Below are 27,833 nucleotides of genomic sequence, written 5' to 3' on the forward strand. Positions count from 1 at the left end.
TTTATTTACTTAAATAATTCAACTGGGTTTCTGTCACTTACCAACTGTAGAGTCCTGAGCTACAAGTCTACCATTTCAAGCTAAAGCTACACTCTTCCTGGCAGAAGTGATCCGAGGTCCAAATCCTTACTAAACTATAAACGACTAACGCCAGATCCTGTCTTGAGAGCAGGCTGTGATTGTGGGTTTATCTGCAAGTACAGAGGGCATTATAAGGCTAAAAGGAGAGACAGTTAAGACATCCTTCACACGTTCACAAGTAAAAAGAGCTTGTGATTCAGAAAACCTGAATTGGAATCCCAGCTCTACTGCTAACTGGCAACCTACCTCACTTCTCTGGGCATCCATTTCCTCATCTGTAAAACAGGAATAAGAACATTTCTGCACTTCCTATCTGACAAGGTTGTCATGTAGAAAAATATCAACGTTATTTTGTTTCTCTGCAGCCACCATCCCTGGATGTGCTGTATTAAACGCATCTTAATACTATATTTGGGTAAATGCCAATGAGCAGAGATGTGAAGAACTCATCTCTCCAGTCAGGTTCAGCACCTAAGGATAAGAGTGAATGAGAAGCAGGGCTCAACACAGGGTTGAGAAGTGGACGTTCTTCTACAGAGAACAGTGTTAGTCTGGACCTCCACTTGGTGTGGATCTAATAGATATATTTTCATCATTTTTTCAATGTAATTTCTAAATTTTATCTTTCTTTTCATTTTTTAAAAAATTTAACATGCACATGAAAAAAAATTTCAAACAATCGAGAGAAGCATAAAACTAAACAATCTCCTCCACCTCCAGTCCTATCCACCTGAGATAACCACTGTTAACGGTTCCTGCGTGTCCATCACAGCCTTTTTATCCGGATGTCAACATTTATTTCCATAAACGGATCTTATCATATAATCTCTGCTCCATAGTTTGTTGATGTTTTAATTACGGTCTTGGAGGAGCACATAAGTTGTTGTGTTTTTTTTTAGATTAGAATCCTTCTGTTATCAATGTGCTGGGGTTCCTGGATCTGGCATCCAGTACAGGGTTCCATAAATATTGTTAAAGGGAAGAGAGAAGCAAGGGAAAGTGGGATGGAAGGAAGGAGTCAGGGAAGGAGGAGGGGAGAGAAAAAGAAAAGAAAAAGGAAGAAAGGAGGAGGGATGGAGAAGGAGGGAGGGAGGGAAGAGAGGGAAGAAGAGAGGGGAGAAGAGAGAAAAAGGGAGGAGAGAAGGAGGGAGTGAGGGAGAAAGAGAAGGGGGAAAGAGAAAGAAAAAGGGAGAGGAAGAAAGAAAGAGATGAAGAGAGGGAAGAAAGAGAGAGAAGAGAAAGAAAGAGACAGAGAGGGAGGGAGGGAGAGACAGAGAGAGACAAAGAAAGAGAAACAGAGACAGAGAGAAAGGAGAGGAGAAAGAAGGAAAGGCGGGAACAAAAACAGCGAGGGAAGGCAAGAAGAGACGCGAGAAGAGGGAAGGAGAGGGAGGAGAGAAAGGGACGGAGAGAGACGGAAAGAAGAAAGACAAGGGACATTGGGAGAGGTGGGCCCGCCCGGCCCCGCCCCCCGCCCGGAGCCCGCCCCCGGCCCGCAGGCTGCAGCGCCACCTCCAGCCGCCAGGGGCCGCCACGCGCAGGCGGCCGCACCCCGCGCGCGCGCGCGGCGGGCCCTCTCTCCCGCCCCTTGGGCGCCGGCCGCTCGCCGCCCCGCCGCCGCTCCCGGGCTCGGGCCGGCTCTCGCGCCGTCTTCTCAGGAGGGGCCTCGCGCCGCGCGGCGCGCGCCGCCCCCCTGCCTCGCGGCGCGGGGTCTCGCGGGCCCCGCTCCCGCCCTCCGCTCGCCTGGCCCGGACCGGAAGCGGCGCCGCTCGGCCTGGGCCTGGCGCGGGGGGCGGGCACCGGGGCCCGGGCGGACATGGGCAAGAAGCACAAGAAGCACAAGTCGGACAAGCGCCTCTACGAGGGTGAGTGGCGGGGGCTGCGCGCGGCCCGGGGCCACCGGGGGCGCCCGAGGCGGCCGGCGTTCGAACCCGGGGCCCGGCCGGGCGGGCCTCTGGCGGGGGGCGGGAGCCGGTGGGCGCCCGGGCGCGTTCGCGCCGCCGCTCGGCCAGGGCGGGCCTTCAGCGGGCGCTGCGCCGCGGGCCCCTTGACCCAGGCCCTCTCCTCCCGCCGCAGAGTACGCAGAGAAGCCGCTGAAGCTGGTCCTCAAAGTGGGGGGCAGCGAGGTCACCGAGCTCTCCACGGGCAGCTCGGGGCACGACTCCGGCCTCTTCGAGGACAAAAACGACCACGACAAACACAAGGACCGAAAGCGGAAGAAGAGAAAGAAGGGCGAGAAGCAGGGTCCAGGGGAAGAGAAGGGGAGAAAACGGAGACGAGCGAAGGTAAGGGCGTAGCGTCGCGTCAGCTTTGCGGGGGGCGCCGCTGTCCAGGTCGCGCCCCCCGCTGCCGGCCTCACTGGACTCCCTGTGTGTCCAGCGAGATGCTGGAAATGCCGGTCAGCTCGGCCTGGTTTGGGGGAGGAGCAGACAGCGTAGAAACGTGAATCATCGCTGTTTCAGTACATCTGTTTAATTATAATTAGACAGTTGTACTTACACATCAGGTGAGTGAGCTGCTTCAAAGAGGGCCTTTTCCAGCTGAGAAAGGTAAGAGTCACGCTCAGGAGAGCCTCTGTGTTCGAGGTTTGTCAAAAATAGTCATTTCGAAAGTGAATGGGACCTATGGGGGTCCAAATTTTGTTCTGAAATAAATACTATAATGCCAAATATATAATGAGCAACTTTCATCTTTTAAAACAAAGTTTGAGTCTATTGAAGAGAACATTTGCTCAGAGACCTTTAAGAGATGGTATACCAATAATAAAAATAAGCATTTTCTTGACCAGTTGCAGTTAATAGAAAAAAATAAATAGCTGCTGTCTTGGTTTGCAGGCTGGGTAGAATAATAATAATAATTAATTTTCCTTCTGGGGATGATCACACACATACCTGGAATTATCCTAGACTACTTCTGCACTTCCAGTATTTAAGCTGTCACTAAGTGACTTATTAAATCAGTCATTGTACTTGGATGTCAGTTCCCATGGGTTAGTTTTATAATTTTTCCTATTTTATATGTATAACAGAAGTTTCTGTTCCATGGGATTAAACACATTGGCAAGTCACTAAATCTTAGAGATTCTCTCTTTGGAATTTCTTAAATATATTTCTGCCGCAGTTTTTATTGCTCTTGGCTAGACTGTGACAATATATAGAACTATCTAATGTTTCTTTTTCCTAGATTATAAAAGTCATATATGCATATGGTTTTTTTCCCCAAGAAATTCAAGTATACAGAAGTGAAAAAAATGGAGGGGAAAAGGTTTTCCTCACTCCGGTCTCTCATATAGTCTCCCTCTCCAGAGGTAACCAGTTGTTTTCCTAATTTAATTTTTATTGTTAGTAAAGTGAATTCATGAACATAGTTTTAAAAAGTCCAGAGTACTACAAGACTTTTAACACAAAAGCAGTCTCCTGCTCCATCTTGGAGTTTTACTTCCCAGACTTTTTAGTTTTTTCTTTGGCTGTTTATCTCCATTTCTAAATGTCTGTTTATATTGCTGTTGACTGATTTATCAGTTTACATCTTTTACTGAGGCATTACAGAAGATGAGAATCTAAATTAGGATTCTTATACTGCTCCACGCCCCCACTTTCCCTTCCTCCATTCTCCCAGTATAGGTGGATGACAGTGGTTGGTAAAATCAATGTTTATTTTTAATTATTGTTCACTAGAGACATACAAATACAGCTCTGATCTTGGCCAGTTGTTAAGTACTTTCATTTGTTCAGTTAATTCTTCCAAAACTCGCAGAGATTTGTAAAACTCTAAAACCCATCTGAGTTCTGTATTTCACATGGTCAGATACTTCCTTTTTGGGTGTGTGTGTGTGAGGAAGATCAGCCCTGAGCTAACATCCACGCCAATCCTCGTCTTTTTGCTGAGGAAGACTGGCCCTGGGCTAACATCCATGCCCATCTTCCTCCACTTTATGTGGGATGCTGCCACAGCATGGCCTGACAAGCGGTGCATCGGCGCACGCCCAGGATCCGAACCCAGGCCGCCAACAGCACAGCACACACACTTAAACCACTCCGGGGCCGGCCCCCTAAATACTTCCTTTTTTGAGATGTCCATCTTGTCGGCCTCTCTGCCCTCCTGCTCTAGTCTGGGTGAGTTGTTCTCTGGGCCTCCTGGAAGGTGCCTCTGCCTGCTTGCTGGATCCCGGGTCTTCCTCTTGATTTACTCCCTTGTTCTGGTGGAGTCTTACGCGAAGAACTGCCTAAGAAAACATTCATAGGAGGTAGATTTCTGCAAGTTCTTACGTGTTTGAAAATCTTTATTCTACCTTCATATAGTTTCCTCTTATAGATTGATGACTCGACTCAGCGTGGACTTCCAGACTGAAAATTACTTTCTCCCAACGTGTTCCCCCCGCCTCCAAAGCCCCAGTAGATAGTTGTATGTCGTAGTTGCACATCCTTCTAGTTGCTGTATGTGGACGCGGCCTCAGCACGGCCGGAGAAGCGGTGCGTCGGTGCGCACCCGGACCCGGGCCGCCAGCAGCGGAGCTCGTGCACTTAACTGCTAAGCCACAGGGCTGGCCCTCTCCCAACATTTTTAAAGTATTACTTTATTGTATTCTGGCTTCTAGATTTGCTGTTGAGAAGTCTGTTACTATTCTGATTCTTTGTCCTTTGTATGTGACCAGTATTTGCTCTCTTGAAATTTTTAGCATCTCCTTTATCTTCACTGCTTTGTTTCACCATGAATGCTCATGCCTTCAGTTCTGAGATGTTTGCTTGAAGTATTTCTGTGATAATTTCCTTCTCTCCATTCTCTCCTCCCTTCCTGGAAGCCCTGCCTTTTGGATGCTGGACTCCTAGGCATCCTTTAGTTATCTGCTGAGCCTTTGTAGTCTGCTTGTATTTACATGTGCAGCACAGAAATGCTGATTAAATGCTTTGTGCCCAGACCGAGTCTGTCAGCTGATGGATTTCACTGTAGAGTCACTAAACAGAAACTTGATCGTTTTTGTGGGGGACCCCCAAGTTCTGTACCGTAAGATAGTTCCTCTGCGCTCTTTAGTTTCTCCAGAGAAAAATCCCTCCTGGGAGAAGGATCTTACCTGGCTGCTGGTATTTCAGGAGCCAACCAGGGGAAGGAGGCTGGCAGTCTTATTACCCCGTGCTCTGCTTTCAGTCCAGCATCTCTCCACTACTGACTGCAGACTCTCTGGTTTCTGTGTCTCCAGCTTCTGAGCTTTTCCAGGTTTCTGCGCCTTGAACTTTTCTCATAGGTGTCCATCTCTGCATGCAGGAGGTATCTTGCTTTCTCTAATCTGCAGACTCCTCCACTGCCTTTCATCTCCCAAGTGTGTTGACATCTTTCATCCACTGTTGTCTCTTCTATACTCTTTGTCTTCCTGCCATCATCTCGTTTAACTGGAAGTTGAAGTAACCCCTTTTAACTACTTCTGGCTTTAGTTCTGGCAGTTACCACCATAACACCAGCTGATATGTTCATATTTTTCATTTCTTGTCTTATTGATTATGGTTTTTTTCTTTTTTGGTGAGGAAGATTAGCCCCGAGCTAACATCTGTTGCCAATCCGCCTCTTTTTGCTGAGGAAGACTGGCTCTGGGCTAACATCCATGCCCATCTTCCTCTACTTTATATGGGATGCCACCACAGCATGGCTCAATAAGCGGTACGTGGTTCAGCACCCAGGATCTGAACCTGTGAACCCCGGGCCACCGAAGCGGAGCGTGCAATCTTAACTGCTACACCACCAGGGCAGCCCCCTCATTCTTTTTATTAACTACATCATATTTGGTTATATTGGTGTACCATATTTTATTTCATATATTACTTTTAAACGTTACAGGTAATGCTGCATGAGCCTGCAGCATTGTACGCGTATCTTTGTACACTTTTATAAGGATATCTTCAGGATAGATTCCTGAAAGTCTCCCCCTCTGTTCCAGCCATTCTGCCCTTTCTTGACTCTGGCTCTAAATATCATTAGCCACCATTATATTTTGATTCAGTTGCAGATTAAGATGCTTTTGCATCCACAGTCTCATTCAGACATAACACCCTGCAGGGTAGGATTGGTAGGTGAATGGTTTCCATTTTACAAAAGGTGAAGTGGGAACTCAGAGAAGTCAAGTGAATTTGCCGAAGGTCCCACTTCCCCAGGACTCAAGGTTAGGGACCCTGGGACATTTCCAGATTCTCTGGGGTGGCATTGGTTCTGTAGAGGCTGTTTGGGTCCTCCCTTTTTTCCAGGCCAGACCAGGAACAGGGAGAGGGGAATTCTGCTGTTGTTTGGGGAGGGAGACTTCAGAAGGACACTCCTTTCTGAGCTAAGTTCTGGATCTCCGGGGAGTTTTAGGAACAGTAGTTGCCTCTGGTCTCTTTGCAGGGAGAGTCAGCTGCATGACACCCCTGGACCTGGGAGGGGCTGAGGTATCTGGTTCTGAGGGACTGGTGACTCTGCTGTCAGTTCCGTGAAGGAGGGAGGGTACAAGAAAGGGATAAAGCATGCCCTTTTCTCTGTTAAAGCATCTTTCTAAAAGGCATAGATAACTTCTACTTATATTTCATTAGCCAGAACTTAATCATATGGCTGCCCTAGCTGCTGGGGGGTCTGGGAAGTGTCTTTTAGTTGGGGAAAGAGGGTGGGTGCATTGTGCCCTAACAAAAATCAGCAATCTGTTACTTAGGAAAATAAGGAGAAGATAAAGTTTTGGGGAAGCACACACCCATATAACACAGAACCCTGTAATTTTTCAAAAGTGTCTAGTGAAGTGATTGTCTTCTTTTGAGTAGGAAGGCCCTGATTATGTTAGTTTAAAATGCCCCAGTAGAGGGCCGGTTCCGTGGCTTAGCGGTTAAGTGCGCGTGCTCCGCTGCTGGCAGCCCGGGTTCGGATCCTGGGCGTGCACCGACGCGCTGCTTCTCCGGCCGTGCTGAGGCCGCGTCCCACGTACAGCAACTAGAAGGATGTGCGACTGTAACATACAACTATCTACTGGGGCTTTGGGGAGAAAAAAAAAAGGAGGAGGATTGGCAATAGATGTTAACTCAGAGCCGGTCTTCCTCAGCAAAAAAAAAAAAAAGGGAGGAGGATTAGCATGGATGTTAGCTCAGGGCTGATCTTCCTCACAAAAAAAAATAAAATAAAAAAATAAAATGCCCCAGTAGATAGGATCAATGGTATACCTCCCTGTAGAGCAGTGGTATTTAATACCAACCAGAACACTAAGAGTACAGCATTCCTTGGTTTTAATCAGCCCATAATCTAGACACCACCCCTATGAAACTGTGTTGTGTTTTTTCTGGGTTTTTTTTGGGTTTTTTCCCTTGAATATTTGAATGCTAAGCAATTGGCAAAGAATTTGCATGCTGGCATGACTCTCATTATATAACATTGCCCTTTCCTAAAGATTCAGCCTTACATTTCAAGTCACTTATTCCCACATTATATAAAAAATAAAATAGCTCATTAAAAAAATGCTCATACCGTTTGACCTCATGATATAGGCACAAGAGAATAATTAGGTAAAACTAAGGTGCAGTAGGTAAGATTCTGTGTGGACCATTACATTGATAAAGTGGTGATTTATAAAAATTACAGAAGTGTTTATAAAATCATTTTAAGTGAAATAACAACCATATATATACACACCCATTATGATTACTAAAAAAAACTGCATGTAATAGCTTTACATATAATGTTACATTAAATGTTACATATAACATTTACAAGCAACACCTGGTACTTATTAAGCACATATTAGATGCCGGGTTCTGTGCTTAGTGCTTTATGTATGTTTTCTCATTTTACTCCTTACCGTGATCCCCTGAGACTGGTATTATCATCTCTCTTTTTTTTAATTATGGTAAAATACACATAGCATAAAATTTACCATCTTAACCATTTTTAAGTGTCCAGTTCAGTAGTATTAGGTATATTCACCCTGTTGTACAACAAATTTCCAGAACTTTTTCATACCCGTTAAACAACTCCCCCTTAGTCCTGCCCCTAGCCCCTGGTAACCCCCATTCTGTTTTCTGTCTCTATGAGTTTGACTACTCTAGAGACCTCATATCAGTGGAATCATATGGTATTTGTCTTTTTGTGACTGTCTTGTTTCACCTAGCATCATGTCCTCAAGATTCATCCATGTTGTGGCATGTGTTAGAATTTCCTTCCTTTTTAAGACTGAATAATATTGCATTATATGGCTGTACCACATTTTGTTTATCCATTCATCCATCAGTAGACATTTGGTTTGCTTCTACCTTTTGCCTATTATAAATAATGCTACTGTGAACATGAGTGTACAAGTATCTCTTCGAGACCCTGCTTTCAATTCTTTTGGATATATATCCAGAAGTAGAAATGCTGGGTCACATTATCTTCCCTTTTATAGGTGAGAAAACTTAAGGCTCAGAGAGCTGAAGTAACTTGCTTAAGGTCATACAATCAGTGCCAGAACGAGAACTCAGATCCTGCCCTTAAGAGTGCTTTAGTGTAAAAGAGTTCTTAAAATGGACACCAACCTCCCCTGCTTCACAGTACACAGAAAAATACAGTCAGTGCCTGAGACAGAATTCTGGTTCTGAGGGTCCTGAGATGCCTTGTCACTGAAGGAATCACAGAAGACTGCCCAGGAAGTAGCATTTGAGCTGGTCTTTAGAATCATAATATGGTGATGTTACACTACATATTCAGTGAACAGGGGGTCAGCTGTATACTCTGAGCTATTATTGTAGTACAGTAGAACTATTCTTTTTATATTGTACAATTAAATATAAAAGAATCACATGTGTAAAGCCATGAGTATTGTACTTTATGGGCTACTTAAGATATTTTCAAAGGTAATCTGACAACCCAATTTTCATGTATATGCTGGCTTGAGAGGCTGATCCCTGAATAGAATACTAGACTACTGCATAGAGATGTGGAGGAAAGGAAGCTCGCACACCAAGTAGAGAGTTAAGAACAGGAGCATGAAGGTGGGCAAATGTGAGCGTGTGTATAGGGGACATAAAGTAGTTCTCTGTAAGCACAGAATACGTGAAGGGAGTATAGGGTAAGATCTGAAAGGCAGTTGAGATGTCAGAGTAGGGAGTTTGAGCTTGAATATGTGGGCTGTGAGGAGTCAAAAACTTTCTGAGTGGAAGAATGAGAACAGTTGAGCCTTAGTAATGTTTATCTGTTAACAGTATCCAGCACATATTGAAGAGGGTGGAGACTGGGTGTAAGGAGACCTACCTAGAAGGCTTTTCATTGAAATAGCTCAGATGAGAGGTCTAAATTCCTAAATTGAAACTCAAACCTGTTCTTCTGAAAAGCATAATCCTTACCCAAACTCTGTCTTAACAGCTTAGCAAACCACCTTCAGGTTTAGATACTCAAAGAAGTTAGGCTAGTCCCATTGCTAGGAAGGTTATCAGAATAAAATGAAAGTTATTTTTTAAATTCTTTAAAATTATAAGCATTAACATAGGATATTATTATTTATAAAGCTGAGATTATGTAAATCTTTTATTGAAAATTTAAAACAATAAATTTCGATAAGCACCTGTTTTATTAAAGCACTATACTAGATCCCAAGGGGATACATAACTCTTAAAAACTAACATTTGAGTGTTTACTATATGCCGGGCACTGTTCTAAGTGCTTTATGTTTATTATTTTAATCCTTACAAAGAGCTCTATGGGGTGGGTACTGTTAGTATCTCGTTTTGTTGCTGAGTTAACTGAGGCATAGAGGATGAGGTAGCTTATAACTAGAGAGGAGAAATGAATGACTACAATCATTAAGCAGAATGGAAATTCTGTCAAAGCACAATTTAGGATCTCAGGGCTGCTGTGGCTTGTCTGGGTTGGCAGAAAATCCTCCCCCTTCTTTCCCACTCTGCTCTGCCCTCCTCAGGTGGTCCTCTTCATCACAGAAGACGATCTTCCTGGACAAGGAGGTACTCTAACGGCATAAGAGTAATGTTGTTCTTCTGATAGAAGGGCTATTTATTTGTTTAGTCAACAAATATTTACCAAGTACCTATTATATATCAGACTCTGTACTAGGCTTAAATGATAAAGATAAATAAAATACAGTCCCTACCCTATAGGAGCCCAGAGTTCGGCTGGGGAATCAGACGCGAAAGGATAAATAAACTTCATGGTCTGGTAGATTCTAATAGAGGTGTGAATAAATTGTTCTGGGAGTCCAGAGGAAAGTGTTTCTCACTGCCTCGGGGAGCTAGGGAAGAGCATCACAGAGGTGACAGCTGAATTGTGTAGCCGATGCTGTTTTCACCCTAGGGCCAAAAGTGAGGTGTAGCTTCAAAGTAATAAACTGATTTTTCAATTGAATTCTAAAAACAGCTATTAAAGAGAAGTTCTGAAATTGTTTTGCACACTGGAAGCCTTATTTAAATAGATATAGATCCATCTCCCCCCCCTCCCTCCCCTCCCCCCTCCCCCTTTCTCCCCCACTCTCCCCCCTTCCCTCCCCCTCCCCTCCCCTTTCTCCCCCACTCTCCCCTCCCTCCTCTCTCTCCCCTCTCGCCCCCCCCTCCTTTCCCTCTTCCTCTCTCTCCTCCAAAAATGCTGTTCCCACCCATGTACCTCCCCCCCAACATAGCAAAATTCTCTGTCCTTTCAGATCTCAGCTCAGATGTTATTTCTTCGTAGAAGCCTTCCCACCCTTCTCCAGTCTAATTGGATTCACCCAAGAGCTCTTCTCTCCTGGAAATCTGTTTGGTTTTTTTTTTAATGAGTTGTTTAATGTCTGTGTCTGTTGTTACACTGTCAGCTTCCTAAGGGTAGGGCTGTGAGTATTTTATCCGCCAGTGTGTATCCACATGTAGAACCTCATTTATTTATTGAAGGCATGAATGAATGAGTGTTCACAACATGCTAGGTACTGTGCTGAAATTTCACATACACAATCTTATTTAATCCTCAAAACAATCTTCTGAGGTATGTATTGTTGTGTCTTTTTTAAAGATGAGAAAATTAGTCCCCCCAAAATTATATAGTTTATCCTTGATCTCATAGCTAATAAGTGGCAAAGCCAGAATTTGAACGTATATTATAGACTGTGACTAAACCCTTCTTCCTTGGGTACCTGACATTGAATGGCTCTGGTATTTTTGTTTAATTTTCTATATGTAATTAGCAAAATACACTGTTAACCAGAACTGTGTTAATTTTTGGTCTTACATATCTGTGTTACTTTAGTTAAGTGACATTCACAATAGGATTCTATAATAGATATTCTGAATCATAAAAAAGAAAGTTATACGGTTGGAATCAGAATTTTAGGTGGAGAGAGAACTGTAGAGATCAAAGCCTCTTGTTTTATAGGTGAAACTGAGACTAAAACAGTGGAGTAACTTGTTCAAGGTCACATTCTGGTGAACTAGAAGCCAGGTCTCCTAATTCCTAGTCTGGAAATAACTTGTTACAATATCTCCATTCAGTGTATGGTAATTCCCAAGTATATGTTTTTATTTTTTTTGTGAGGAAGATCAGCCCTGAGCTAACATCCGTGCTAATCCTCCTCTTTTTGCTGAGGAAGACCAGCTCTGAGCTAACATCTATTGCCAATTCTCCTCCTTTTTTTTCCCCAAAGCCCCAGTAGATAGTTGTATGTCATAGCTGCACATCCTTCTAGTTGCTGTATGTGGGAGGCGGCCTCAGCGTGGCCGGAGAAGCGTGCGTCAGTGCGCGCCCGGGATCCGAACCCGGGCTGCCAGTAGCGGAGCGCGTGCACTTAACGGCTAAGCCACGGGGCCGGCCCCCCAAGTATGTGTTTTTATATCCTTTTTCTCTTTTCAACTCTAGCCCAAAAGGCTATATTCTCTTGCTGTGCTGAATAATAAAGTGGTTACTGGAGAGCAGGCTAGCTGGGTGAGGTTACTGGGTAGGGGTGGTGTGGAGACGTGACACCTTCCTTGGTACTTTTTCAGCTTTTCTGTTTCATGACCTCATCTCACCATCTCATTGACTCTGTAGGATAAATAAAATCAGTAACTAGATCTCTGTCTTGCAGGTGATGGAGACCTGAGGAGAGTAAGTGAGGTGCCTAAGGAGGGCACAGAGTATTAGGGGTGGAGCTGGAGCCAGAACTTGAGCCTCCAGACCATGGGTCAGCAAACCAGGGCCGGCACCACCTGATTTTGTAAATAAAGTTTTATTGGAACACAGCCACAGCCACTCATTTACATATTGTCTGTGGCTGCTCTCACTGTACCACGCAAGGTTGAGTAGTTGTGACAGACCTTACGGACTGCAAAGCTTAAATATATACTCTCAGGTCATTTACAAAAAAAAGTTTGCTGCCCCCTGCTCTAGACTCCTGGCGCTATAGCCCTAGTTCTTTCCACCTCGGAGAGTGCTTATTGCCTTTCTATCTGTCTTCTCTCCACAGTTTACATTCAATAGAAAGGAATCTATGTCTTCGGGGGTCTTTTTCCTTTGAACAGATGTTCTAAACCTGCCAACCTACAGAAGATTCATGCCAGTTTTTCTGGGCAGAAGATACAAAACTTTCCAAAGTCAAAAATTACTGCCCCACCAGCTTCATGCCTGTCCCCGGGATACCTGAACCAACGCGGACTTTTAAGGGGATACACAGGTTTGGGTAGGACCACATTGTCATTTTGCTAAAGACCACGTACTCTCTTGCAGCATGCACTGCTTCAAGATCAGGCCAGTGTGGCCGAGTGGATGGCTGTGTGCTAGAGGGCAAGGAGCTCGAGTTCTGTCTCAGGAAAATCAAGGCCCAGAAAGGCAAATAAGTCCTCCTCCCTCCTGTCTTAGCTCGTGTAATAACAGGGTTTATTGTTCTCTGGGAAAAAAAAGTACTGCTCCAGAGTATGTCATGAGGCCATAAAAAACAGGCACCAGTCGTCTTAATGGTAACTGAGATCAAGCGCACGATGAGTACAGTTTATAATGTTGTTCTCTGGAGCTTTTAAACCAGTCGTATTCTGTATGAGATGCTTTGGACCTGAGAACAGAGCATGAAGCTCTGTATCAGTGATACTCCAGAGTGTGATCCCTGCACCGGCAACACCCCCATGGCCTGGAAACTTGTTAGTGATACAGATTCGCAGGCTCTGTCCTGGACCTACTGGATCAGAACTCTGGGGACAGGGCCTAGACATTAGTGTTTTAACTAGACCTTCGGGTGATTCTGACGCGCACTGAGGCTTGAGAACCAAATGGGACCGCAGAATTTGCATTTCTCTCAATGTGCAGATGATGCTGATGCTGCTGGTCTGGGGACCACACTCGGAGAGCTACTGCCCTAGATACCAGAAGTTAGGACACAGCCCAAGAAAATAGATTTTTGAGTCAATAAGATCCTGTTGAGAACCTTGATTCTCAAGAGCATAAAATAGAACTTTTTGGACAATTTTACTTCAGAATTTAATTTTAAAAAATGTAAACTACAGAGAATAATAAAACTACCACCTGGATATCAACCATCCAGCCTTAGCAATTCTCAGCATTTTGCCTTTTGCTTGTGTGTTTTGTTTTCTATTTTTAAGAAATTGGAGAACAGACAGAGGTGAAGCCTTCTGTGTGCCCTTCCAGAATCTCTCCTGTCCCTCTTTCCCTGGAGAGAACCATTATCATGAGTTTGGTGTGCATCATATGCACACTTGTTTTTTGTTTGTTTTTGTTTTGTTTTTTTGTGAGGAAGATCAGCCATGAGCTAACATCTATGCCAATCCTCCTCTTTTTTGCTGAGGAGTGCTGACCCTGAGCTAACATCTATTGCCAATCCTCCTCCTTTTTCTCCCCAAAGCCCCAGTAGATAGTTGTTTGTCATAGTTGCACATCCTTCTAGTTGCTATATGTGGGAAGTGGCCTCAGCATCGCCTGAGAAGCAGTGCGTCGGTGCGCGCCCGGGATCCGAACCTGGGCCGCCAGTAGCGGAGGGCGCGCACTTAACTGCTAAGCCACAGGGCCGGCCCCTGCACACTTGTTTTTATAATTTTACTGCTTCTGCATACATCCGTAAATAATAGACACTTACACATTTTCAAACGTATATAACTGATCTTGTAACAGACAAGTATTCTCAACTTTTTCTCTAGAAATTATGTTTCTGAATACTATATATGTTGATAAAGTGTATCTTTAGCTTATTAATCTTACCTACTATGTAAATATGCCATCATTTGTTAATCCACTTTCATTTTAGTAGGCATTGGATTGTTCCTAATTTCTTGCTATTTCAAAGAGTGCTGCAGTAAACGTTCTTATACGTGTCTTCATGTATACGGTCATGTGTCACTTAACGACTGGGGTATGTTCTGAGAAACGCGTCGTAATTTCACAGTGCGATTTTGTCTTTATGCGAACATCATAGAGTATACCTACACAAACCTAGGTGGTATAGCCTACTACACACCTGGGCTTTATGGTGCTAATCTATGGGACCACTGTCCTGTATGTGGTCCGTGGTTGACCACAACATCGTTATGCGACACATGACTGTACTGTGTGAAAGGAAGTTTCTCTAGTGTATATTTCCAGGAGTAGAATAGCTGAGTTAAGGCATCTTCAGCTTTGCTGGATATTGTTAATTGTTCTCCTAATGGTTGTATCTACTTACTCACCCATCTGCAAGGTATGAGAGCCCCAGTTCTCTACATTTTCATCAAAACTTGACATTTTCAGGGCCGCCCAGTAGCGTAGTGGTTAAGTGCGCGCGCTCCGTTTTGGCGGCCGGGGTTTGCAGGCTCGGATCCTGGGTGCGCACCGACGCACCACTTGTCAGGCCGTGCTGTGGCTGTGTCCCATATAAAGTGGAGGAAGATGGGCACGGATGTTAGCTCAGGGCCAATCTTCCCCAGCACAAAAAGAGCAGGATTTGTATCAGATGTTAGCTCAGGGCTGATCATCCTCACAAAAAAAAAAAAAAAAAAACGACATTTTCAGGCATTTTAATTTTTGCCAATCAGGGAGATGTGAAATGCCTTCTAGTTTTTAAATTTATAATTCCTAGAGTTCCAGGGAGCTTGAGCTAGTTTTCTTGTTTCTTGACATTTCAGATTTCTTCTGGGAATTACCTGTGATATTCTTTACCCATTTTCTTTTGGGTTATTTGCCTTTTTACATGAATTTGTAGATGCTCTTTATGTAATCTTTGCTAATCCTTGAGTTATTTGTGTCTCAAGTACTTTATCTCAGTCGATAGCTAGTCTTTTAGCTTGGTTGATGAGTGAGAAAATCTTTCCCTGCTTTTGGGTCATAAAGATTCTTTACTTTTATCTGAGGTTTTAAAGCTTTGCTTTATACATTTAGGTCTTTAATCTCTGGAATTTGCTTTTGTGTATGGTGTGAGGTAGAGATCTAATTTCATTTTCTCTTTCCATGTAGACAACTAGTTGTTCCCAGCACTACCATTTTGCCATTGATTTATGATACTACTTCTTTGATAAACCAAGACTTTTCCATGTGCATGGGTTTGTTTCTGGGCTGTATGATCTATTCTTTTGGTGTTTTTGTCCATCCCCATGTCAGACCCACATTGTCTTATTATCTTTATACAAATACTTTAATACATTATACAAATACTTTATACAAATACTTAATATCTGATAAGACACATCTTATGGTGATCTTTTCAAAATTGTGCTGTTCTTGATGATTCATTATTCAAGGTAAATTATATGATTGGCTTGTCAGATTCCATGAAAAATGTCTTAGAATTTTGATTGACATTACATTTTATTTATAGATTACTTTGGAAAGAATTGACTGTCTTTCAGTTCATGAACATGGTATATCTCCTTTATTTGGGTCTTCCACAGTGGCCTTTCAATAATGTTTTATAATTTTTCCCAAAAGGTAGTAGGCATCTTTTATTAGATTATTGCTAGGTATGTTATCTTGCTTTTGTGAGTAGTGTTATTTTTCTAGTTGGTTATTTCTGGCATATAGAAAGTTTTTTTCCCCCCTTTATTAACGTGTTCTCCTTTTCCAGTAGATGGCAGTAAAATACATTAAGATTTCATTATTAAGAGTCTGTTTTCTTTTCAGTGGTGTCTTATTTTTTTCCACTGAAATTAAAATGATTTGTTTTAAAGGTATTGATTCTGAAGTATTTCTAAATTATCTCCCTTTGTTCCACGTAGGAGGATAAAAAGAAGCGAGATGGGGACCGTGCAGAGAGTGAGGCAGAAAGAGACCTCCAGTGTCAGTCACCTGTGGGATTAGACCTGCCTCCTGGGAAGACTCTCGCAAGCTCCTTAGCCAAGCAAGAAGGTTGGAGTAACTCTGAATTAACTGTCCTGAATAAGAAGGCTGAAATTATTTTAAGCGTCATAGCTAGGGAAAGTGACTGGGTATTTAGCTTTTAAGTAAAGTTTAAAAGCTTTTTAATTGAATTTTTTTCAAGTTTTCTTATTTCTCTCACTGTGTAAGAGCTTTAAATTAGCTTCAATTTTGAATTGGTATTCTCGTACTTAAACATATTTATAAGATAAATAGAATTTCTGTATGAGATATTTAATGATGAATGTGAGATAAGTCATATAGAAAGAAAATAAGCTAGGCAGTACTCTCTAGAATCTTCCTTTTTAAAACACTCTTCTTTTCTTCACTTTAGAAGTAGAACAGACACCCCTTCAAGAAGCTTTGAATCAACTGATGAGACAATTACAGAGGTAAATGTTTTTTCCAACATGTTTATAACATGGAAATTGAAATGGGAAATATAGGATCCAAACCACTTCTCTGTTTTTGATTATTTAAAGCCACATTTCGTGGCCTAAATCAAAACGTACTTGATTTTAAAGTGGATGATAAATATTTTGCCTGGCAGTGGAAGTACTTCAAGAGGCTTTTAGATGTTCTCGTTTGGTTTGTTTTAACTGGCACCTTGAAGGGTGTTACATAATACTCTTAATGGCAAATTTCTCTTTAATCTAAAGTAACTTCTGATGTTAAAGCTTTAAACCAGGAATAGACAATACAGATATTTCCACTTTGCTAATAGATGAAAATACCATCTGTATATCTGTGCAATGCTTATCATGCTATGAATATTCAATAATTATTAAGTCTGAGAGAAGACACCAAATACCATAAATAGGATTTGTGACCCTTTCTTAAATGCAGAGGGGCCGGCCCCATGGCCTAGTGGTTAAGTTCGGCATGCTCCACTTCAGCGGCCTGGGTTCGGTTCCCAGGTGAGGACCTATGCTATGGTAGTGACCCACATACAAAATAGAGTAAGATTGGCACAGATGTTAGCTCAGAAGCTCTCTTTGCTTCTTCCTCAGCAAAAAATTAAAAAGTAAATGAATGCAGAAATTTGCTCTAAAAATTTCAGTATCTAGATTAGACCAATGTTAAATTCTTTAAAAGGAAAATAATAAATCTTTAGTTTATATTTATTTTGTTACCTCTTTTTACTCAGAATTTGAATTTTCGGCTAATAGACATATACGTTATTTGCAGAGGATTCATGGGTATAGGGTATGCATTCTAATAGTGAACTTTCTTCTCACTATGTTGTGCTTATGTGTCAACCCCAGAACACGTCATAAATAGTTTTTTAAGATAAAACCTCTTGTGCTATTTGTATTGAATACCTATTCAGCTTTGCATTTAAGATTGAAAGTTAGTGTCCTCTCTCCCTTTTTGGTGTTGCAGAATAGTTGAGAAAATTATATCTCAAGTCTTTACACTTAAATAAATCATTCAGTACTTGTCCCAAAGGACTGAACAGGTAAGTTTGGGGCATTCCATCTCAGTTAGAATATATGACTGTAAAGTGTTTTAGCTGCCTTTTAATTTTATTTCTTGTAACATAAGATCAGAATATAGGTTAATGATGTCACCTTAGAGGAAATTAACAAAGTCTCTCTTAGTCCAAGGATGTTCACATTGCTCAGAACATTTTGGGAATTAGAACCCAGAGCCACATTTTTTTAATAGCCTTAGTGATTGGATGATTCTTCATCCTTGAGGCTCAGCACCAATGCTGTTGAAGAATGTAATTGACCAAGTTTAGCAATACCATTTTTGGTTCAACCGAGTGGGACTCTTCATTAAAGTGATTAATTTTAGGGGTGTGGGTAGTTTGCTCTGAAGAGGCCCTCCAGAGATGATTAGTGTTATTCACAGTAGCTACTGTATGGCACGCATTTGGATGCATAAGTTCCAGACTGGATATTTTTGTTTACTCTCATTATTTTTTAGTCTCCCTGCTTAGGCATCTTGCTGGGAAGAGCAAAGGCAGATTCACATAGACCTGAGTTAAGATTCCAACTCTATCTTTTATCAGATTTATGACGTAGAACAAATGATTTGATCTCTGAGCCTCAGTATCCTCATCTTGAAGTAAGGATACCACCCCCTTGATGGCTTCTGTGAGGATTAAATATAAAATACATCAAGTACCTACCACTGGGCCTGGCATGTGGTAAATAGATTTTAAAAGTTGCTGCTGTTACTATTTTTTAAGCCATTTTTATTATTATGATTATTTGGAGTAGGAAACTTTGGTGTGCCAAATTTCCAGAGGAAAAAAATCAGTCTAATGACCTAATTATATAGAGCAGTGGGTCTCAACCCTGTCAATACTGGAAATACCAGTGCCTGGACCCACTCGCCTCCCTAAGCGATTCTGATATAGTGTGTCTAGGGTAAGCCTCCCCCACCCGACTGGAATTTTTGTAAAGCTCCTCTAGTGATTCTCATGCACAGCCAGAGTTGAGAGCCTGTGGTAGAAAGGACTGGTTCTCAAATTTGGGGGTATTATGAAGATATTCTTAATGTCAGCTTTTTGAGCACACGCCTTACACAGACACGATAGAAATAGTATCCGTTAATTAAGAAAACATACATATTCACTGGGTGCAGTAATTCTGTGGCCTACCAAGAGTCAAAGCCTATAGTTAGAAACCAGTATGGAAGATGCCAGATGTGCAGTCATAGTTATCATTTCTGCCTTTTCCCCTGTAGTTGATAAAAATGCATAGTACTGGTCTCCCAAAGGCTAAGACACTGGTCAGGCTGGGTTTTTATTTTGTTACTTTTTTCCCTGTATAGGAGGTGCTACTAATTAATTAGGCTGCATGTTTCAAAAAGTCTCTGTCTGAAGGGTACAACTAGTATGTAAAATATCTTAACCTTGTTATTAAGTAGTTATTAGTCTTTAAAATCATTCCTTCACTTTTCAGCGAAAAACATGTTAGCATACTATAAATTCTTTCTACATCTGAAGGGTCTCCTCTGACTTCTGCTCCCAGATCAGTAGATTTGTTTGTAGTAGAAATAAAATTGTCTTTTTCGTATCTTCACAGAAAAGACCCAAGTGCTTTCTTTTCATTTCCTGTGACTGATTTCATTGCTCCTGGCTACTCCATGATCATTAAACACCCCATGGACTTTAGTACCATGAAAGAAAAGATCAAGAACAATGACTACCAGTCCATAGAGGAGCTGAAGGTGACGGGTGACTTTGTTGTGATTGGACAAATAGACTGAGCTGTGATACAAAGTAACATATCTTTATTCAACTGAGAGTCAAACTCTTGGATCCTCTATATACAAAATCTTGCTAGAAATCTGCATGTCTCGTATTCAGAATCTAATTGGCCTTTTATTTTGCAAAGAATTAAGTTTATTTTAGTATTCAAACTCTTTGTATTTTTCTGTCTTAGAAAACATTTTTGAGCTTGGTGATAGAAAACCAGATGAAATAAGCCATCTGCTATCTTTCATTATTTTGGGGGAGGGGGGTAGCAAAATTTTGAATTTCATATGTTCTACAGTATGTTTTCGCAACCTTTAAAATGAAAAGATATTTGATTTTTCATTTCAGATCAATACAGGTAAAACTGATATTTTAATGAAATTGAATTAGAGTAGTTTCTATTTCTAGATATCTACGGTATGCATATCTTTAGAGAGTTAAGGGCCGGCCCCGTGGCTTAGTGGTTAAGTGCACGTGCTCCGCTGCTGGCGGCCCGGGTTCGGATCCTGGGCGCGCACCGACGCACCACTCCTCCGGCCATGCTGAGGCCGCGTCCCACATGCAGCAACTAGAAGGATGTGCAGCTGTGACATACAACTATCTACTGGGGCTTTGGGGGGGCAAAAATAAATAAAATTTAAAAATAAATAAATAAAAAATAAAATAAAATAGAGAGTTAATTGGCTTGTCCAGAAATACTAAACAGAAGTTTAATTACTTTTTCTAGTCTGATGAAAGTCAGTTGCTCCCTGAGTTCACTTCAGCTGTATTTGTTGAGCATATTTTTTCAACATTAAGAAGAAGGAAATTAAAAACTTACAAGAATCTACAAGCCACCAAGATGATGTATATGCCTAATGTTATAGTTGAAGTTTTTCACGTCTTTACGTAGTCTTGGTATATGTTGATTTCAGAGGTATACTTTTCATTTTAATCTTCCATGTAAAAGGAACCATGTGTTTTTTAAATTTGTTTTGTACCAGACCACCACAAACTTAACTGGTTTAGATAATACCTGTTTTACCTTTATTTTTTGTGGGTGAACCTTGTAGTGGTCACCTGACCTAAGGGCTAGACTCTAGTCAGTTACAGAAGGAAAATAAAACAGTGAACAGTATCTTTCCTTGATCTCTTTTTTTCATCCACATGTCAGTCATCAGAGATTTATGAGTACACCAACATTTAATTCTGTCTTTGCTATCAATATGAATGTATAGATAATATTACACTTACTGTGAAAAACCTGAGTTACATTCTCTTGTATTCAGCGAAATGGAAACTTTCCCAGCTTTTCATCTGGTGAAAATCAGGCTAGAACTGTTTATTTCAGCATATTCCTGACCTTCTTATTGCTTAATGGAAAAAATTTTCACAGTTTTTTTTTTCTTTTTTTGGACAGTTTTCCTCTGATCTTTCTCTTAGCATGACAGGATAGAGTAGAAGTTGAACCCCTAAGTATTTTTGATCAAATGGTTAAGGTTTATCGTAATTGAAATGAACAAGTATTTTTAACTCTTTGGAGTTTTCTACATTACTACCTTTTTTTCTAGGGAAAATTCACTAGCCTGAAGTAATATTTATTAGCTAATCCAGCTCATTAGGCTGTTCAAGTTTTTTTTTTCTCCTGTTACATGAAAAGTATACAGAAAGGTCATTCAGCTTTTTGAATGACCAAGTCTCATTATACAAAAGTCGAATAAAGCCTGGCACATGACAGTTAAGATTCATGGAATCAACAAATTGCCTTGATAGATCAGACCTATGATCAGTGGAATAATCTAGTACTCTCTTGCCAGTTATAGGCCCAGTGATCATTTAGTGTGAGTAATAGCTGTCTTGTGTCTCTCCTCACTTGCCTCTCCTCCCCCCAAATACATTTAATAATTCTTAGTGGAATGGAAGCTGTCTGGAATATCTATAACGTTGGGTAGCCATCCATGAGCCTTTAGAGGCACCAGGGACCTGCTAAAATTACAAGAAAAATTCCGTGCTCAATTCTTTGTATGTATGTATGCTTAAAGAGTGGATCCATAGCTTTCATCAGATTCTTCGAGATCCAAGACCTGGCAAAATCCTAGCTAGGCCAGAAACTGAGGATCCACATGTACTTCATCCACTTCAGATAGAATACCAAATTCATTGTGACTCTTGAATCAGTCTTCTCATATGCTTTTAAATAATCTGCAGTCGTACTCACTCTACCTATTTTCATTTAAGTGTTCTGAGCTATCATCACTAATTATTAAATAGTGGAGTTTGAGTGTTTCAACTTGCAGTTTGGGAGGTCGGATTCTTTTTGGGGGGGTTTTATCACTTTAACTTAGTAAGGCCGTGCCATAATCACTCTCACGTTTATACAATGTAAAAATTACTTAAGCATGAAAACATGCAGTGAGAGTGAGTTCTCCAGCACATGTACGTACTTTGAAATTTAAACCAAAAGTACAGTTTTGATCATTTGGCTACTCCAGTTACATGTTTTAACTCTTTGAGGTTGTATGGTTTATTTCACATGGGCGTGATTTTGCAACATTCTGCAAATTATGTTTAGCTTGTGATAGTATCCAAACACTTAAAATTAGTGTAAATGTTTTTAACATTTTGCCCAGTTAATTTGGATTTGGTAGGAAATATTGTGATAATTTAGCACTGTTCCAGTTTTCAGTCAGAATCTGAAATAAAATAATTCATAAATGGAAACTTAAGATGTTTGTTTTAAAACTAAGAGTAATATCTTTCAATTACATGAACTACTCAGTTAAGATTATTTTATTAAATATAAGATAGTATTTTCTTCTAAATCTTTTTGTATGCAATAAAATTATACTGAAGAAACCCATTTATAGTTACTATGAAATGTTTAAGAATTTGGAGAAGAATGTAGTAGGATATTTAAATTAATTTAGTAGCATTTGTTAGTGAGTCTTAAAACTTGATAAATTGCTTAATGTTCTTTAGTAAACAGTGAAAGCAAAGGGTAGGGTTTTTTTTGTAGTTTAATTTTTCAAGGACCTGTATGATTTCAGACTGGGACAGGAGGAGGGTACTTTGTTTTGTTTTAATGCATTTTCCCCCGTAATATTCTCTCTGCAGGATAACTTCAAACTCATGTGTACTAACGCTATGATTTACAACAAACCAGAGACCATTTATTATAAAGCTGCAAAGAAGCTGTTGCACTCAGGGATGAAAATCCTTAGCCAGGTAAAGGAAATTCTTTGTCATAAATAATAGTTATTATAAAATCTATATCCATTTTTTTTTGGTCATAGTGATACAGATCCAGTACAAAAAATACTGGTTTTATTTTATAGGCAGATTATACTAAAGTAGGAAATAATACATGAAAAAAAATTTTAATATAGAGAAGAAAATTAGGAAGATTCTCATTTGGAATTGATGTAAATAAATATTGGTATTCACTTGTAATTATTTATTTAGAGGCTGTTGAATTGATATTTACCAGATAGACTTAAATTTTCTGTGAAAGAAACATCAACCTGGATTCCAGGATAAGATAAGATAGATGAATTAGAGACCTTTTAGGAGGAAAGCTGTCTATTTCCCTTTGTAGGGATGGGATCTAATGTTCTGGTGAAGCACCGGCACTCTGTCTAGTAGACAGAAACAAAATAGACAAATGAGCAGTAACTTGGAACTGTGTCAGAGCCGCCTCACCACAGGGCAGACTCTCCTTGAAGGACGAGAGCTGGTGCGTAGTGAGGCGTTGGAGGTGGCAGAGGAGACGTGCAGGGCACAGACACAGCACCATCGAGCTTCACGAGAGAGCTTAAACATGATAGCTTACTCAAGAGATACTGTAAATAGTGGCAGAAAATTATGTGAGTGTCGTCTCAGAGTGACGGCTGATGAAGTACTGTGAAGGGAAAATTGAGGTGATCACTATGCATTTGCTGGGGGGGAGAGAAGAGCTCACAAGATAAGTCGCATCTCTTCAGGTTTTACTCACATCTCTGAGTAGGATGGGACGTTACCTGAGATAATCCTGGCACCTTACCACGGCAGGAAGTCAGAACACTGCACTCTAGTTTTAGCTCTTTTCCACTAACTTGCAGACCTTGGGCAAGATATTAACCCCTCTGGGCCTCAGTGTTCTCATCTGTAGAGAAGAAGATTTAATCTGTGATCTCTAAGATAATTGCTAGCATTTATGTGCTGATTCTAGACAAGAGCTAGAGTAGGGAGGAGACTCTGAAAAAGAAGAGCAAGATAGGAGCAGGATTTTGCAAAGAAGAAATGAGTGGGTATAAGGCATAGGAAGAGGAGGAAATCAGAATGAAGAGCTTAGCCTCAGACTCGGGGAGTTACAGGATAGTAGACCTGAGTCCCGTGTAGATGCACGTGGTTTTCCAGTGTTAATGGTGATCATCTGTGTCACAGTTTTACATTTAAAGAATTGCCTTGGTGTGCAGATGTCTGAGTGGGCTTGCCTCTGAGAGAGTCTTGGATCCATTTAACTGGGGAAAGAAAAACGTTTGGATTGAGGAGTATTCTTGCACTCCTAATGTGTAGACAACGTCTGTTCCCACCCTTTCCTACTGTAATGTAAGCCAGTTAGTTGCCCGTCTTTGGCAAAATTTGCAGAGGGAAGGCATATAAAATGTTTATCCCACTCTTTACAGAAAGACTCAGAATCCACAACTAGCCATATTCCAGGTTAAAAACCTGCAAATGCTTGTTATTGTTGTATTTGAGGTAAAAGTGCATCCAGCAAATGCAATCTGTAGTCACTCCAAAATACATACATTGAATTTTTAGGAGAAAATTTAATTTGCAGAGAGAAAATATCCAAAGTAAATTTATCAGCTTTGATTTACCACTATTTTTCTTCTTTAAATAATGTAGTTAATGTAACATGCGCGAGATTCCATTCTCTCTTGAGTGTTGCTGGGGTGGGGTGGTTGGAAGCACAGAAGATAAGCTTTCTTCTCCACTTGGCCTTGTCTCGCTCTGTTGTATTCCCTTTTTTCAGATCTCTTCCTGTTGAGGAGCCCTACCCATCCTGTGTTATAGCTTCCTGTTGACTGTTCTCTCCACCCTAGATGGGAGGGATCCTTGCAACAGTGATTTTTAACGTTTAAATTTAGACCTTCTGAGTTAACTCTTCTAATAGCAGTGCTCCCGGGAGAGCCCAGCACACCGTTCCATGAATGGTGTCTTTTAAAAGATAGCTGTTTTTGAATGTTAGGTGTAAAGACCATAGAGCAGTCAATCATCATTTTTATCAGTTACACGCCAATGGTGACTATTAGTAGATGTGTCATTTTTATAAACAATGGACATATGTAGAATAGAATAACACTTTTGGTCTCCTAAATAAATACTAGAATGCTGCATTATAGTACAAACAGTACTATTTGTAGCATAGTGGCTTAGGAATGAGACTAATCAAGGGTCAAGTCCTGGCTCTGCCACTGGGACACTGTGTGACCTTAGACAGGCTGTATAACCTTTCTCAGCCTTTTTCCAGACAGGTATAATGAGATAATGATGGTACTTACTTAGATAATTGTAGAGTTATGCCTGGTATGTGGGTAAGCACTCAGTCAGTGTTAGCTATTATTAATGACAAAGAATCAAACCCTTTTAGTCATTTAATATTGTAAAATTGAGGATTGGTAAACAGTATACTGATTTGGAGACATTTTAATTACCAAAAAAGACATTGCTTTCAAAGTAAAATTAGTTAAACTCACCTTTTTCCTATGACTTGTGTTGAAATTTAGAAAATTTCTCTGAATTATTTTAATTTTGTGCATTTATGTTAAAAAAATCCCAAAAGTTCTTTTGTGTTTTTTTTGGTGAGGAAGATTTGCTCTGAGCTAACATCTATTGCCTATCTTCCCCCCTGTTTTTTTGCTTGAGGAAGATTAGCCCTGAGCTAACATCTGTGCCGATCTTCCTCTGTTTTGTTTTTTTTGTTTTTTTTTTTTGTATGTGGGACACCACCACAGCATGGCTGGTGGGTGGAGTAGGTCCACACCTGGGATCTGAACTCGAGAACCCAGGCTGCCAAAGTGGAATGCGCAGAACTTGAACCACTCAGTCGCGGGGCTGGGTCCCCCAAAGTGTTCTTAATGTGGATTCTGCTTTATAATATTCTAGAGTAGAAATAAAAAGATTACTGAGAAGAATTTTGTGATCTAAGCCCAGTCATTTAACCAACATTTATTGAGTACCTACTGTATGCCACTCTGTTTCGAGTACTAGAGATAGAGATGAGGAAGAAATTACCTAAGTGACATACACAAGGTGAAACACAAATGGCCAATAAACAGTTACAGAAATAATCACACTCACTAATATTTTTAAGGATGTATTAAAATAAGACATATTTTTAAAAATTAAATTGGCAAATTGTTTTTTAATGATGCTATTCAGTTTGGCAAGGATTCAGAGAAACTTTCAAACACTGGTGCAACTTTCAAACACTAATACAGAAATTGATATAACTTTTCTGGAAGGCAGTTTGACAGTAAATATCAGAAGCCTTAAAAATACTCATTCCTTTTGACCTAGTGTTTCCACTTCAAGGAATTTATCCTAAAGAGATAGAGATTCCTAGACAGATTATTTACAGTGATGTTCATGAGACTTTCGTTTGTAATAGTGGAAATTTGGAAGTAATCTAAAGGTCCAATAGGAGGTTGTTAATTAAGTCATGGTACATCCATAAGATGAAATACTATGCAGTTATTAAAAACAGTTTAAAGAACATTTAGTGATATGGAGGAGAGATTCTTGTGATTTATTAACTGAAAAAAACGCTTGTTACCAAATATTCAGTATAATTCCATTTTGCTGATATGTATAATGCTTAGAAAAAAACTGGAATGATAAATCTGTTAACACTGTCCCTCTCTGGATAATAAATTAACAAGATTTTTATTTGTTCCTCTACCCATGTCTTTGTCTACAATAAAATATATTACTTTAATAGTTTTAAGATTACTTTAAAGTCCAGTAAAATTAGCAGGTTCCGTGTTCTTGAGGCTCTCACAGTCTACACTGCTAATACAGCAGAGTGTGACGAGGAAAGGCTGGTCATGAGATGCAAGAGGCCTCGTCTTAGTCACTGGTTCTGTGACCTTAGGTGAGGCATGTAGCATTTCCGGGCTACATTGTTCTTATTTGAATGACCTCTGGTCCTTTCCAGTGCTTAGTTTCTATTATTCTGCAAAAGTCTTCCCTGCTGTTGCTATGCAGCCCTAAGCAGACTGTGCTGCATATTTTATCCAGTGACAACACTCAGACTTAAAAGGCAGAGTAGTCACCAGGAACAGATCTGCCTCCAGAAACCTCAGGCCCTTAACCACAATGAAAATTTCACAGCATATCAATGCAGTGGAAAATTAAGCACATCTTTCACAAAATACAAACAAGACTTTTTTGGTTAGAAGAACATTTTGCACTTTGAGAAAGAAACTGTGCTAGCAACCTTTTATTCTCCTTGAGGTGTGTTGTCTTCACACAGAGAAAAATGCCAAAATCATCAGTGATCATCCTAGGATACCAGACTATGAGGGGACTTGTTCACATGCTCTAGGTTTTAAAATACCTGATAATTCTTAAGTTTCAAAAGATAAGCCATTCTGGTAAATATAAAATTTTAACATGCTATTAATCTAAAGCTTACTTTTTAAATTTAGTACTGCGAACAATATTTAGTCTTTATTCATACTTTCTTTTCTATGAACTTTTTGATGATAAAGGTATAAAGCATTCTCTTATGTTGGAAAATAAATTATCTAAATTGAAGGAATAGACTTTATTGTCCTAGTTCCTAAATACAGTACTCTTTTGGTATAATTACATTTAATTGTTTCTCTTCCCTAGTTAATGACAGGATAAGTGCAAACTCTTGTGAGGAAAAAAATGCACTACTTTAAAAATTAATGACAAACATACAATAAGAATAATCTTGAATATTTTTAGGAGAGAATTCAGAGCTTGAAGCAGAGCATAGACTTCATGGCCGACTTGCAGAAAAGTCGCAAACAGAAAGACAGAGCAGACACCTCGCAGGGTGGGGAGGACAGCGGCTCCTGGCCCAGAGAGAGGGAAGACTCTGGAGACGCCGAAGCACAGGCCTTCAGGAGTCCCAACAAGGAAAACAGAAAGTAAGGAGTCTGGAGCATTGAGGTTAAGCTATCTTTTTCAAGCTAGAAGGGAGAAGACGACTGATTCAGGGCCTGCTTAGGAGGACAAGTCCTGTCTGCTCAGGCTTGGTTGGTTTGGGCACGCAAGTCCATTTTGATGATGT

General features: G+C 40.6%; 1 protein-coding gene across 2 annotated transcripts in view; it reads left to right on the forward strand.

Annotated features, from left to right (window-relative positions):
* Window positions 1-1,778: 1,778 nt before the first annotated feature.
* Window positions 1,779-27,833, forward strand: part of BRD7 (bromodomain containing 7) — a 37,313-nt gene continuing 11,258 nt past the window's right edge. For both annotated transcript variants that reach the window (XM_087420284.1, XM_087420285.1), the window contains exons 1-7: window positions 1,779-1,946; window positions 2,158-2,366; window positions 16,200-16,329; window positions 16,673-16,730; window positions 19,377-19,521; window positions 22,643-22,753; window positions 27,506-27,690. In XM_087420284.1, coding sequence (XP_087276410.1) covers window positions 1,898-1,946; window positions 2,158-2,366; window positions 16,200-16,329; window positions 16,673-16,730; window positions 19,377-19,521; window positions 22,643-22,753; window positions 27,506-27,690 — 887 coding nt within the window. In that variant the 5' untranslated portion in view covers window positions 1,779-1,897. The remainder of the gene's footprint in view (window positions 1,947-2,157; window positions 2,367-16,199; window positions 16,330-16,672; window positions 16,731-19,376; window positions 19,522-22,642; window positions 22,754-27,505; window positions 27,691-27,833) is intronic.

Source organism: Ceratotherium simum, chromosome 30, assembly GCF_057802395.1.
Source record: "Ceratotherium simum simum isolate JZ-2026a chromosome 30, ASM5780239v1, whole genome shotgun sequence".
NCBI classification, from domain to species: domain Eukaryota; kingdom Metazoa; phylum Chordata; class Mammalia; order Perissodactyla; family Rhinocerotidae; genus Ceratotherium; species Ceratotherium simum.